Genomic DNA, 15,174 nt, shown 5'->3' with positions numbered 1-15,174 from the left:
ACCAGCTATCATTCCAGTTTGGCTTCTCTTTTTCCTTTGTTTATTTGGCATGCAATCAAGCCAAACCAAGCCTCAAGACACTTCACAGAGCTGCCAAAATCAGGATTTATTTTTTAAACAAGACCTATTCTGAAGCGGTCTCTCAGAAACGAATGCAGACTTGGAATAATTATCTCCTTATAGTCCCACGTCCCAACAGGACTTTGTTAAATGCGGATTTACCATAACCTCCGTTTGCCATAATTGACTCAATTAGAGATGCCCTAACTCCTGTCTCTTACGCAAGATAAATTTCTGTCTGGCAGGGACAGAATTTATCTGGTTTACCACTGTCATGTAATGATGCCTTTGAAATGCGTTTCAGTTGGTTAGACTGTTTAGGTTTGATGTCTGGATTACCTGTAGCTTATCAACTGCTGATACCACACAAATACCTACCTTGCTGGCAGACTTTCACCTTTGAGTGTACATATGAGTTAAATATATCACTTTCTGTAATATATATGGGTAGAAAAATCTGAGGTCCTATAAATGAGAGCACTAAAGCAAGGCAGTCGATGGCTCTTCAAAAAGAATAGGGTGTGTGGAGCAAACAAAAGTTCAGAACAACACATTACAAATAAATGATCCTTAAATATGACATGTTGAGTTTGTGAGGACCGTGAAGGAATAAAGTGACATTTACAGCTAAGTTGCCCTAAAAGGTTGGCCGCCGTGTCCCCATCTTCCCTGGTCACACGCGTGTTGTTCGATCACGTGGCCGCAGGGCCAGTGACTTCCACTGTTCCGTCCAGCAAGAAACGAGCGTTGTAGAAATGCATTTCTCTGGATCAGCAGTAATGACATGGAATGACGGTTCACCACTGCATAAATTTTGTCTTGAAAAAAGTTAGCCTTATATGGCTAGCAGCTCAAATTTTATAATTATAAACCTTCTGTTGCAATAGTGCTGCGAAATAAAATAGGTAAAATAACTGTATGTGAGTGTCAAAAAAGTTTAAAAAATAAACAAAGGAGAAGCCCCATTGGAGATCAAAAGGATAAGGGACCCAGAGGATGAAGGGAGGATTTCTGTACCTTCACCATAAAATCTTCCGAGGTACAAACTAGTGTAAATAAACTGGTATAAATCAGCTCATGCAGTTTCCAGGGAAGAAGAATTTGTGATATTTTTATATCCTACAGTAAATAAACACCCCATGGAACTGGAAGTCACAACATGGAAATACTATTATTAGAATGCATTTATTTATTTGCCAGGTTAATAACATTTTATATTTTACAAATGTGAATGAAAAAAAACTCCTAGATGCAAGAAAAATGCATTTGAAACTGAACATTATCAAGAGAAAGGGAAGTGCGGAGAATCCCTATCATGGTGCGCTTTTTTCTTGGAGAGTACGAGAAAAAGTAATTCGGGGATTTATAAAATTGAATTTGTGAGGATGCTGAAGCAGGTCTTGTCACAGCACGTAACTGGAATAGACAGAGGCTGCCCGTAGCATTTATCTGTAAACAACTCTAATGCGATTCCACAGAGAAAACCTGCATTCATTTAGTGTGGGACTGTACACTGGCCATCATGTCCTAATGATTTAATAATTACTTTTCAAAATCTCAAATGTGAGGTCTAAGATAGGAGGCTGTTTGTAAGTACCTGAATAATTCAGCTTTTGTTGTACATTACCTACACACAAACCTTTCTTGTAAGCTAAAAAATCCTTTTTCATGACCAGACTAATGCAGTAATCTAGTTTTATCTTGTACTGTCCGGTTGTTCTAATACAATCTCCAGAATAGTTTGAAGTTGTGTTAAAGTCAATATATTTTTAGTGTGATCTGTCGTTCAAGAATTTGTCAAAATCATTGTATTCTGGTAGGGGTGACATTACATCCTTATTTGTGATAAGGTAAACCAGCATTTAACTATAATTGCATTATTTTGATAAATTACCATTATTTTCCCAGGCCTGCAAAGGGCTCGTAAAAGTTACAGAAGAGGTTCTTTTAGAATTCACTTTTCTAGGTTTTTTGCTTTAATTTACTAAGGCCGATTCATTTGTTTGGAGCCATTCTGCCTCTTTCAATGGTACTGCCTGAAGTCACTAATTAGGTTTCCTACTTTCGGTGTTACGCTGCTCAGGTCCCTGCGATGTGTCGTTGAACCAAGTCCATGAAGATGAATGATGGGTGTTGTAATTTCATGAGTGTCATCTATAATGTATTGCGCTTTTCTGTTCAGGAGTCTGTGTTTGGTGTGGGTCAGGCTGACTGTGCGAATTATAAGATCAAAATAGTTAAAGATGAAGGTGGATGCTTAAGCAATTAGGCCAGAGGCTGGAATTGTTGTTTTAGAGGTGTAGGCTACAAAACCAATTTGTATTAAGGAATGTTTAAGTAATTGAATTTCACAGTATAAATTAAACTCTCTTGGTATCATTATGCATGTTGTGGTCACATAGTGATATCTTGTGCCAATGAAATTGCCGGGTTTTATTTTTCGGTCCGTGTGTAATCTTTAATGAAAACACTTTTCTGGCTTGTAAAGGCTTGGAGGTAATAAACTGGACTAGCCATTTTTTTTAATTTGATGAAGCTTGGACAGAGATAAGAATTAAAAATGTATAAATTGACTCTCGTGAACATGCATAGAGAGAGAAATCATTTTATGCAACAAAGGGGTGGCATGGCTTGCCAAGCAAAGATAAGTAATTGGAAAATATAAGACCCTGGTGAGGATTTCTAGCAGAAAATATGAAAAAAAAACCAGGTGCCGTATAATGTTACTTATTATTATTTGCATACATAAAAATAAAAAATATTTTCTGTCATACTACGCAAGCAGTTGTGCCGAAGTCATCTCTCTGTTGCAAAAGTTAGTATTATGTTAAATTATGAGAGCAGACTGCTTGTCTCTTTCATTCATCAGACACCTGAGCTTTTCTCGTTAGACACTGATCTGTACTGTAGCCAGGTGGGACGCGCCAGGAGTATTTGTCTTTTTACAGTCATTTTTACCTGCCTGTGGATTGACTATGGAATCACCCGTGATTCCAAAATCCCAGCTGTAGAGTTAAACTGTATCACCATCCTTTGTTTGTCAAGGTTAAACCATCTTTTTAGCCTGTGTGCCATGTTTAGGGCACATTTGAAGACGGGATAGAAGGTCTGTTCATATTCACCACAAATGTTTTCTCAGTGGTCCCCAGATGTTCCAGTCTTCAGGTCATCCTCTCTTTAGAGTCTAATTTCTAGCAGTCTCAGTAAGTGTTGCTCTGCTGATGGTTGTTATCTTATGGCATTTTTATTTGTTGACATTACCCCCAATAAAGGAATAGAGGGATCCTAATGTAGATTAAGATGCCAGTGTTGTAGGCACTTGGAGCAGAATTCTAGCTCAAACTCACCCAGACGCCGGAGAGTAGAAGGTAACGTGATTATCTCTAGCATTGCCCCTGCTGTTCAAGGGCTTTGAGGGGTTGTGAACAGGCTTCTATCTCCCTGTGAACTATGAGAACTATAGAGGAGAGCTCTTCAAAAGCCTGGTTCTGCCTACACTGATCTCAGCAGGAGTCCCCGAATTGATTTCAGACGGAGCAGAATCAATCCCTGCTTTGAAAACCATAGTATTTCCCATAGCACAGCCTATCCTTAAAAACCAACCAACCAAGGATTTCTCTGGTTCTCAACATAAACAGTTTTCATTTGCTATATCACAGAGACGCTTTAGGAACAGTCCGTAATATAACTTTAGTCACCTTTCAGTGTAAGCTGCATCAGAGTCTCGAGGAACAGTAGCATCAGCTCAGAAGTGAGGAAGCAGACCGTTGTCCTCTTCTGGCTGCTGCAGTGCAAGCTGGAGAAGTTACTGCCGCATCTGCTTGATACTGTCTTCTTGATGGAGGATTCTGTCCCCACTGAGCTGTTCCTGCAAATGCTCTTAACCTGTTTCAGTCTAAATGGTCTAGGTCAGTGATGACCTACTCTTTAAACTACGTAAGCTCTCCTTCTACCGCAGGGTTGGGTTCGAACCCTTTCCCTCCTCTTGTTTAAAACTACTGTGTATTGCATTGCAGAACACTTGAAATGACTAGATGTCTTGCTGGCAGGGGATAAAAGGCTTAGCATCGCTATCGCACGTTGCTGGGTTTGGATGGATACCCAATATAGGAAGGTAAAAATATAAAGACTGAAAAATTGTCTTATGAGGATGGGAGTTATTTCATTTCTTTGAAAATCATCACCCCTCGTTCAAAGCATTTTTTTCAAACTGGGAAACATGGCAGAAGATTTTAGATGTTCTGTGGTGTCATTTATTGGGCTACTTCATTACCATTCTCTCTCATAGGTGGCAATTAGATGACTCATGTAATAATAAGATACACTTCTGTGGTCATCTTTCTTGTAGGTGCTTGGCAGTTTTATTACGAATTTGGAGTTGCCATTGAGCCTGTTCTGTCATGCAGTAAGGTTACAGAGGGAGTATCTAACTTGTCCTGCTTTCTTGCTAGTTTCTTTCTGTGAAACAACTTCTCCCCTGCCCCGAGCACCTACCTTGTATTTAAGGATAAGGTCCTGCACCAAATCACGTGTAGCTTTCCTGTTTCAAATTTCACTCGTGTTTACAATCAAAGGAGCTCCTGGGCGGAGATTTATGATATTTACATGCTCTTCTAATTAGGATAATGATTACACCTGGCTTCAGATAACATTTATAGCCTGCTTCAGAGAGTCTCATTGAAATCGCCGACTAGGCTCTGAATTCCTCATACAGATGCCATTTCCAAGGGATCAGACATTACCTTTGCCTGTGTTTTTATATGAGCTATTAAAAAGTCTTGCAGATATAGGAAAACACAGATTTTGCTTCATAAGGGTTTAGCTGTTACTTCCATTTATTTCCGTCCTCAAGTATGTGACATTAAAGATGGGTTGCTCTTGTTCTGATGCCACAAAGGATTATTGATGAAATAAAGGCTCTGTTGAAGGCAATGAGAGCTTTACCATTGACTTCAGCGCAGCTAGAATTTCACCTTTGAAGTGTGAAATAAATAACAGGAGCAGAGAGGGGAGAAAAAAAAAAAATCCGTACCTAGGGTCCACGGTAATAACCAAACTTTTTTTAGAGGGGAATAAATGGAATCCAGCTGAGGCATGAAATGCGTCGTGAGGGGTGTGATAGGTCTAGGTTCATGATTTTGAATAAGATCTTGAATGGTCAAAGAGGAATGTGAGATTTCTTTGATGGATTTTGTGAAGGTTTCAATGCATGTACACCTAGATCGATGAACAGTTTACAATAAATGCAGTTTAATAAATATGCAGTTGTCTTTTAGTTTGCCATGGGTCAGCTTTACTGTGCATAATATGTATCATCTCTAAAGCGTGGCTGATACTTGCGGAGTTTCTTGATAATTTCTGATTAATTGTCTTGACTAAAAAGTTTACTGTTCTCCATTGTTCTCTTTTAGAAATATTCTTTACAGACTAGATGAAAGGACAAACCAGTTTTCAGTACTGCTAGAGGCGCTGGAGCACTGCAAACTACATCAGTCAAATGAGACCATTCAAGCAGCCTTGTCAGAGGTGCTGAACAGCATCAGTTCAGCCCAGGTTTACTTCAAAGCAGGACTTGATGTGTTTGAGACTACCTTAGCTGGAAAGAAATGAGAGGATTCTCTGCATTCTAAGACGTTTGTTTACAACGCGCTCAACAAAAGTTCGACTTGGACCAGGATTTCTCTGAGGATGAAACCTTTCTCAACTTCTCTTTCAGTTGGCTCTTAAAGGTACTGCAATGCGTGTTTTTATAAATATAAAACAGTCTTTTGCACTGTTCACACTATATCTCAAACGTCTGTTTCTGAATGTATAAAACATAATGAGAGGGAATAACACTTAAGATATGATTTTTAGAAGGACATCTGCTGTATTTTTATATGTAAAATATATTTTTATGACTAAGAGCTCGATCTTGCAATATGCTGAAGGCCTGGTTCTGAGACACCCCAGATGTATACCCAGTTGAGCTTTCCATGCTTACTCTGTCAGAAAAATGTGACTTAAGTATACTCTTGTGTTTCTTAACTTCCTCGGCAAACTCATCTTCCTTACTCCTTTCAGAGGAAGTAGTTGAAGGATGTGGCGTTTCCTTGGGTATCCAGCACCGGAGTTAATCAGGAAATGCACAAAACACCCTTAGCAGTGCAATCCAACATCTTTACTCCTGTGGAGCAATAAATACCTCAATTCTGAGAATACAGATAAACTTTGATTATCCCATTTCTGTATGAAAAAGTTGTTTTCTCTCGTAATTCCTGGAGAGAAAATTTTTGTGATGATTTCAAATGATTCTAAAAGTTTGAATCAGTAGTTAAACTTGTACAAAAACACTTTGATTCTTTATGTTAAATAAAAGAACTGCCCAGTCTTTTAAGGCTACTGGCCTTATAAGCTTATACATTACCAAAACAGCCCACTTCAAGGTCTCACAAAATTTCCACAGACCAGTAAATGTAAACAAAACCTCAGAGTTCTGTGAACATTTTTGGAATTCCACCATTCAGGCACACCACCCACTGTTCCAGGCTGGATCATTCCATCAGTAGCGCCTGGCATATAGGACCTGAATTGTTGTCAAGAAAGCACAAGGAAAACATAAATTCACTCCCAGCTGCAGAACCAGGAATTCACCTCTGAAGGCACAAGGTGCAGAAGCATATTGCAGGGCTAGAACTCCAGCCTGTTTTGCATTGGTGGAGGCCCTGTACAAAGGCTGTAATCACACCGTTACCTCGTTGGCCTGAAGTAGTCTGTGAATGAAAGGATCAGGAGGTTCAGTGTCCTAACCTCTAAGGGGTTAATATACACATTTGAGAATTGCAGGTCTTAATAATATAAACATTGGAAATGATTAAGCCCTATTGGGTTTAGAGTTTTACAATCTCAGGTGATTCTGGGGTTAGAGCTTAAAAAATTAATTTTATATAGATACTTAGAATTGAAATATAACTTATTTGATGGAAACATTAAATGTATTGTTACCCAGTTTGCCATGGAAGCATTACAGAAACATTTCAGGTTGCAATAAAAATGGGAAAAGTACCTGTATTAATGTAAAAAAATTGCCTTCTGGAAAATTTCAAAGTGCACAATTTGGTGAAAGACCTTTTAAAAAGCACGTTCACGTAGGATGAAATGAGAGTTGTTTACAGATCTGGGTTTCTGTTTCCAAAAGTCCTTGGCAAATGGGCCTCTATTAGCCGTGACCCAGGACTAGGCACATACAGTTATGTTGTTGCTACATTTCTTTGCCAGTTGTTATTATAATGTGGGCAAAAGCATCCCAAGTCTGACCAGAGGCGGGGCCATGCACTTGTGCAGCTACAACTGAAGTGGGAACGTGCTCAACATCAGTCAGCTTGACTGCACGAACTTAGACACGATAAGCAAGAGCGTATAATTTTTCTTTTGCTAATGCTGGTACCAGTTCTGTTTACTGCAGAAAGAATTTGATGAAGAGTAACACTTTTTCTGATACTACAATGTTTGTTCATCCCCTTGTTTCTGTAGTTTCCGTTGTTGTAATACTTAGATGGTTGGAACAGCCACATTTGAGTTGTATGTTTATTTTGTGATAGTATTTGGGGATGTACTGTGCACACTACATTTGAATTGTATTTTCTAATAGGGACCAGTCTTCTAACAGTTTGGTTAGTAATGTATTTTCTTTAGACTGCTGACTCGCTGTGGAGCCAATGTCTATGGTCTTAGATGATACAGGGTCAGGTGCCATTAAGAGACTGAAAATAGATTAAAAATAGATCAACGCTTCCTTAAACCCTGCCAGGTGAATTTAATAACCGCTTCCTCAGTCTTAGTATGTATGCTCCACCAAAACCACCTCTAACGTAACCGAAGTGTACTCATGCAAAATCACTTGGGAAGAGTATGTATGATTTCTCAACCATGTAATTCCTCACTAAAACGTTTATCTTGTTGTCTCACTAATGTCCTTCTATAACCACTTCTAAAATAGCAGACTTCAAAGTACTCCACCACAAAAAAGCCCTGCTACTATAAATGCCTGTCTATTCTGGAGACAATCATATATTCCTGTTGGTGAGATGAATCAGGTGAGCTACTTAAGGACTTAAATGCATTGATTTCAATGTAATCTCACACTTCTGGATCTCTAGGCTTTTATTTCAGATGTTCAGATCTTATGTACAAGTGCTCAGTGGTAATATTTGTACCATTATAGCTTCGGAAAAGGCACTTTTGAGCCATATCCTCCCATTGATTTTTAAATCCTACCTATTGACTTCAAAGAATTTATAGCAAGTTGAGGTCCTAAATTCCTCATGTCTTTCTAACATAGAATTTTTGCCCGTCCAACTGTGGAACATCAGCTAAAGGAAAGGTGTTGGTAAATCATAGTAGCTTAGCCAGATTTAATCCATTCCTATATTGTGTTGAAATAAATGGAGCACCCTTAAAGGCAGAAGTATGTTTGCAAATTGCCGGAATGATACCAGAAATTTTTTACCTTTTCAGAAACATAACTGCCAGAGACAGTGTAACAAATGCATTGATTACTAAGTAATCTGGAGTCATGCTCACAGTGACCAGAAAATCCCTGCAGCTTGCAATATTTGTGTGTTGAGACAGTTGATAATAAAAAGCTAATAAGATTTTATTAGTGCATATTTTAAAGAGTCCATAAAGAAGCTAAAGTACAATCAACTCGAATAATAAGTACACGGGGGCTGGATTTTGAGTACTAACCTTAAAAAAGGCAGTGAATTGCTTTTATCATCCAAGAAAAACAAGAATATTTTGATATACAGTATCGGTGCGAATATGTAAACACACAAATACGCAAATGCCTTATCTTCAAAACATTGTACAAACACTAATTTACTTGCAGTGATATTGTACATCTACATAAGCATAGATGTAAATAATAACTACAAGAGAAAATTAACAAGCACTTTGCACTGCTTTGCTTACTTTTTAGAAAAGTATTTCAGTCTAGAGGTGTAAAAGAAGGCACCTCAGCTGACCTCAGGTCTTGCAGCAGTAGGTGGGGAAAGGATGAATCTCTCAGGTATCACAGAAGGGACCTCTGGAGGTCGTCTAGTCCAACCTCCCTGCTCAGGTAGGGTCACCTAGAGCCAGCTGCCCAGGAGGGACTATGCCCAGGTTGCTTCTGAATATCTCCAAAGGAAGGACATTCCACAACCTCTTTGGGCAACCTGTACCAGTGCTTGGTCACCTTCACAGAGAAAACGCGTTTCCTTTTTCCATAGATAATATTTTCACCGAATCTCTCCCTTTATTTCTTAGTTGTTAAATTACTGTAATTGGTTTAATTGCAAACATTCAAAAGATAATTGTGATTTCATTCAGTAAAAACTCTTGGCCAAGGCCTCTAGGATTTCACAGTTTATATGTTGGAAAGTTTGTATAGGATTTGTCCTTCAAGCCATAGGATTTATTTTTAAGTTGTAGAGACTAATGTCTTTGTCTTTTGAGGTTTTTTGTACAGTCCCAGGTTCCCAGTGACAGGATTTCTATCTATATTGAGAGAGTGATTGAGAACCAAAGATGCATTAGAAAATGCAGGGAGGAAAAATACCCATCAGCATATGTGTAGCTCTGCGCTATGAATGTACGTGTTTTAAGCAAACTTCGGGAGCCCAGGACAATTCTATGGCTTGTGTTGTGCAGAAAGTCAGGCCAGATAATTGCATGGGTCATTCTGGCTTTAAAAGCTATTAAATACTATAAACATAGTTATGTCTGGGCCTGTATTCTCAAGGGAGCAGTTAAGAGTTTCCTCAAAAGCCTTGTGTTGCAAGCTGTTGTCCGAGTTACTCAGAAATGGGTACCTCTGACATACATTCCGGTTGCTATCTCAGGAAATAAATATAGTGTGGAAGACACTCTTTTCCTTTAGCACTCTATAACGTTTTAGCAGTATTCTGCCAGTCACAGAAAGGTGAACGGTAGCAAACAAATCTCGTTTTAAGATGCCTGGGACCTGAATTTTGAAAACAGGTAGCCTTATACAGTACTAAAATAGTTCAAAACATAGTGATGTGTCTTCTGTTGGAGCTCTGAGCCTACAAAACTTGGGATAGAGACTCCAGTATGGCGAGTAAATGCCTCAAAAATATAGAATACACAATGCAGGGATAGGATTTCATTACCCTGCATAGTTTGGTTGCTTTAACCATCAAACTGTATTTTCTCCCTTTGCCACCACCTTCTCCAACCCCCTGCACTGCCTGCATTCCACTTCTATCACATCCTCGTGCCGTGTGATGATTTTCCCCATTCTTCACCACATTTTTCTTGGTCATTTCCACTAATTTTCTTTCTCTATTCTTGTTCCTTATTACTTCTAAGTCATCACATTAACTTACCAACTGTTACTTCTTAGTATCCCCTTTAAATTGCCAACCACCAAGTTAATCCCCCTCTTTTTTCCCTCAGTCATGCCTTTGTTCCCCATCTAGTTCCGGTTTCCTTAGCCAGTCATTTCAGTTTTCCTGTCACATGGGTTCCCTGGTTTTCTGCCACCTTTCCTGTAGTTGTGAGGCTTTGTCCCAGTGTGCTTCATCTCTCCACCTCTAGACCTTGCCCTCTGTGTTTGAATCTGTTCAGCTGCTTTGTCTGTTCTGCTTGGGCATGGTGGAAAATTAGAGTGATAGATCAGGTCGCCTCCCTTAAGTTTAGATTCTTATTCCTGGTACAGCTGACCATAATAAAGAGCTGAAAGTGACGGAAAAGTCCTGCTCAGATCCAAATGGATAAAATCTAAGGAGACATCCTCTGTTAAATTCAAAGTTATCTCTTCTGAGTATGTGCAAACAGCAGTTTTTCAATTATAACTTGATTGAATGGAAGCAGATTTTCTTGGGGGCTGCAAAGTATTTTTTTCTTAGCTGCTTTCTCTCTAATGTCTGGACCGGGAAGTTCCCTCAAAACCATTGGTGTAGGCAGGTGAGAATCTTGAAAGTTTTGAACTGAACTTTTTGAAGTTGGATGAATAAAGAGATGATAGACAAACTTAATCAGAGTTGGACTACCTGCTACCCGCCTAGAAAATAAAATAAGCAGTATGTAAGCACATAATTTTTTCTGACCTTGTGCATGCCATCCAGTACCTTTCATTACGGGATGGCTGCATCTGAATTTCTGTTTGTAAATATCTAAGTAAGAAAAGATGGTTGGAGCAGAAGCAAAACTTGGTTACTGTATTGCAGTGTTCTAAATGATTAAGGATGATAAGGACTCAAGCCATATGCACAAACCTGTACTTGAACCTAGGAAGTGCCTAAAAATAATGAATACTCATCTAGGAAGCAAAGGATTTAAGAATACCTAAATTAGACTGTATGTTTACTAAAACTGTGGTGCTATCAAGCCTAACTTTTTTTTTCCCCTACATGAATCCCATTCTTTCTGCTATTCATAACTGGAGAATATGTACACCTGCGGATTTGGATTCACTGAAGAATTATGTTTCCCCTCCGTCTTACTGACTCAGTCTGTTTTTTTCAGCAGGGTTGACTTTACCACGATTGCTTATCAGTGTACTATTCCACAAGAGTGATGTCAGCAGAATTTGGCCACTATTTATGGAATTTCCAAAAAGATTTGGTATCACAGTATTGTTTATTTGTGTTCAGTCTATTCTCTTTAATCTCTGAACACAGATTATTACAAGCAAGAGTATATTTTTCAAAAAATGGGCAGGAGTCTCTTGGTCAATGTTAAGTAAACCCACAGGGCAGAATATAAATGTGCATGTGCAAGTGATGTATTATAATATAGTGTTAACTTAATTGTTATTATAAATGTTGGCACAGATTAATGCACACATAATCTTATGAGCTTCACATATTGGAATTAATACAAGGGCTTAATTTAAGAAATGTAATCAGAATATAGGCGTGGAACAACTTTTTTTTTGCTGTGTAAATGTAGTATATGCTTACTTGTCTGCCTAATCCATTTGGTTAAGAAAGATTAGGGTTTTGTTTAAGCTACTTTTCTCTGATGTATTTTCCAACAAGCCTTTTAAAATGAAGTCTTGCTCTTTATTTTTCTTTTAAATGTGTACTGCCTTTAGTGTTTATGGAAAGGTTATGATGTGTTAAGACAGTGTAACGTCTTGTCTGATCATTCCTGGATTATTTGATAGAAATAAAAGTGGTATTTCAAAGCATGGTCTTTGGATGAAGGTCTTTTAGTGACCAGTTAGTTGATATGATATGATATATGATACGATACAATATGATATGCTATACTTGGGTGGCTGCCTTTACCATGCAGTGGTATAGATATGCTATATGATGCTTTCAGGCAGTCATTTGAGAAAACAATTTTTTTTAAAATACTATTGCAGAGACCTGCTAATTTTCCACCATTTGAAACTTCTCTACTGAGCATACTGGAAATACAGCAATGTAATACCAAGTTCTCTTAGCACCTGCAACAAGCTCTTAGTACAGGTGGGGGTTGTCTGAGCTGTCAGTGCTTTTCCACAATTTTTAATTAGTGTCTCTTGTAGCTCCACTCAGGTTTTATGTAGCACAGTCCTGATACTGGTCTGAGTGACACCAGGGCGAAATAGATAGGTCTGACTGATGTTTTACCTTGTTACAGAAACTGCTGTTGCCCCCTATCCTTAAAATGTTAAATATAATACTTGGTAAATACTTCCGAAACTTTCGGCATTTTCAGTCTGTATGCTGAGGATTCTGAAGTAGTACTGGAATACTGGGGCTTTTTTTCATGCAGACTCATTTCCTGTTCTCAGCAGCTGAAACATCTTGTAGCCTATGAATCCACTAGAGGAGAAATACGGAGATGCTTAATATTTCATAGTTAAAGCAGATAAGATGAATACAAATTCTCTTTGTTTTCCCTTTGCAGTTTAGGCAAGTTAATATGCAACATACTCTTATCACATATATTATGATTTGGTATTCTGAGACAAATGGAAAATTAATGTGATTCCATATCCGGAGGAAGTATAATGAATTCAGGGAGCACTTCACTCTCAAGTATCTTAACTGCATACAATAAGAAAAAGCACAAGTGAAGATACTTGGAACAGATACTTTTGGGGGTTTTAGTACAGGTCTGGAAAATAATACTCTTCTGTGTAAGGCCGGGTTTTAGCATTGCGTTCATACCGAGCTGCACGGTAGTGTGTTGTATGTCCTCATGGCTGTGCCTTTGAGGATTAATGCTCAAGTACTGTGATCAATGGCCACGTTAGTCTCAATACGAACTATTATTTTTACATCACGTCACACCTTACAGAGTTTACCTATTTGGATGGAATATGCAACTATTTCTGCCTTTTGTATGCAAAAGAGCAGCTGTCAAGTTGTTTTATCTTTGTCACGCTTTGACATAGAATGTGAGACTCCTGAATGACGACTCCTCCCTTCCATCTACTTCTAATTTTTCATGTAGTAAAATCAAGCTGCCACAACTGATAGCTAGTCAAGTCAGAATATTAAGTAACTAGGTTTTTTGACCGTGCAGTAATATAAACTTGATGCAGTGATTCCTGGAAACCAATAAATATCATGTTATGTGGAAATGTGCAATGAAAGGTTGATTTTTATAACACGTTATAGAATGTTGAGTCTGAATAAAACAGCTTATTTGCAAAATTAGTTTACTTTATATCAATTTGTACTTTTATAACATAGTGTAATAAAAAGGTAATATTGGCCATTAATGTAAGTAGATTCTACGTACTTTGATTAAGAAGCACATTTTACTTGTTTGTGCTAAGAATATGATTTTTGTAGTCCGTGAGAGTGTTTGTAGAGAAGGCACTATGGACTGGAATTCAGTAATAGACATTTTGTGAAAGTGCTTGTGAATTAGACGTTTGTTCCATGGTTACATTTTTGCTAGAAATTAAACTGGAATATGAAGATGTGTATAATGTACATTGCACTGAATGATTTGGAACTGTATTCATTTGCCTTTTTGTTGGTTTTGCTTTCTTTTTTTAATTGGTTCTGCCAGCGAGCTGTAACATATGCCTCTCAAGCTGCTGATTCAGTAACATGGATCCCAGGGCATTAAAACATAATGGGAAGAAGGAAAAAAAGCAAGGAAGAAAAAAAGTAGCTAGACAGAACCTCACAGCCCTGGGATGTGATAATTTACTGACAGGTAAATTTTGAGTTATTTTTAGGTGCTGGTATATAGAAAGCCCAGATATTCAAATAATTGGTCTTTCAGGTAGGGAGAAATTGTCCCTGTACATTTTCGGGAATCAGGAATTTGAAAAGTAGATAGGGACTTTGGCTCAAACTCAGATCAAAAAAAAAAAAAAAAAAAAAAAGCTACTGAACAATCTGAATGCTTTCTGAAGAAAGAGACCAGTCATTTCTGAAAATCTTGATGATACGTAATATTTAGATTATATGAAATTCCAGATGATCAGGCTTTTTCCTGTAGTTCAGAGATCCTGAAATTATAAGGTAGTTACCTCATGAAAATATGAATTCTGTGTTTTGCTTATAGTATATGAGAACTCAGAGGCTTTTCTATACTTACGAAGCCCTTGAGAGGTGTAATGAAATAGTTTCATTGTAAATGAATGTGTATTTCCAACTTTTATCTCCGTTCTGTGTAGGGTTTTTTTGAAATTGCTTTCCTGTTCACCAAATTAAAAGGAAAAATAAAACTGATACCTTGTTAATGTTTTTAATCATGGCTAGATCATTAGCCTAGTTTGATACATTAGCTCCAGACAAAGTAAAGCTCTGACTAGAATATCTCATGTAATGTTAAAGACTAATTTGTGAAACATATTCCTTCAGAATATGTTTCCTTTAAGCCATGTAAGCTTGTGCCATGAAAATAAAAGCCAACCATATATCAACACTTTTATACAAGTGTCTTATTTTCAATTCCTGCTGATAAATCTGTGGAAGTCATTATTACTGAAAAATGTCATTATTACTGAAAAATGTCATTATTACTGAAAAATGTCTTTAAAGCTAAACGTTCTTTGCCTGGGTATCAAAATCTTCTTTTGTGGCTCTGATTAGGAGATTGGACGATTATCCTCTTTCACTGAGTATCTATCTGAGCAAGAAAATAATAATAATAATAAATGTATATTTA

At 37.8% G+C, this 15,174-nt stretch overlaps 1 protein-coding gene across 3 annotated transcripts in view; it reads left to right on the top strand.

Moving 5' to 3' along the window:
- The window catches only part of NAALADL2 (N-acetylated alpha-linked acidic dipeptidase like 2), a 503,786-nt gene extending 488,857 nt beyond the window's left edge, over positions 1 to 14,929 (top strand). For all 3 annotated transcript variants that reach the window (XM_074591744.1, XM_074591745.1, XM_074591747.1), the window contains one exon: positions 5,472 to 14,929. In XM_074591744.1, coding sequence (XP_074447845.1) covers positions 5,472 to 5,670 — 199 coding nt within the window. In that variant the 3' untranslated portion in view covers positions 5,671 to 14,929. The remainder of the gene's footprint in view (positions 1 to 5,471) is intronic.
- Positions 14,930 to 15,174: the final 245 nt, after the last annotated feature.

This window comes from Larus michahellis, chromosome 6 (assembly GCF_964199755.1).
Source record: "Larus michahellis chromosome 6, bLarMic1.1, whole genome shotgun sequence".
Lineage (NCBI taxonomy): Eukaryota > Metazoa > Chordata > Aves > Charadriiformes > Laridae > Larus > Larus michahellis.
Note: the sequence above shows the minus strand (reverse complement) of the source record. Positions and strands in the feature narration are given on the sequence as shown.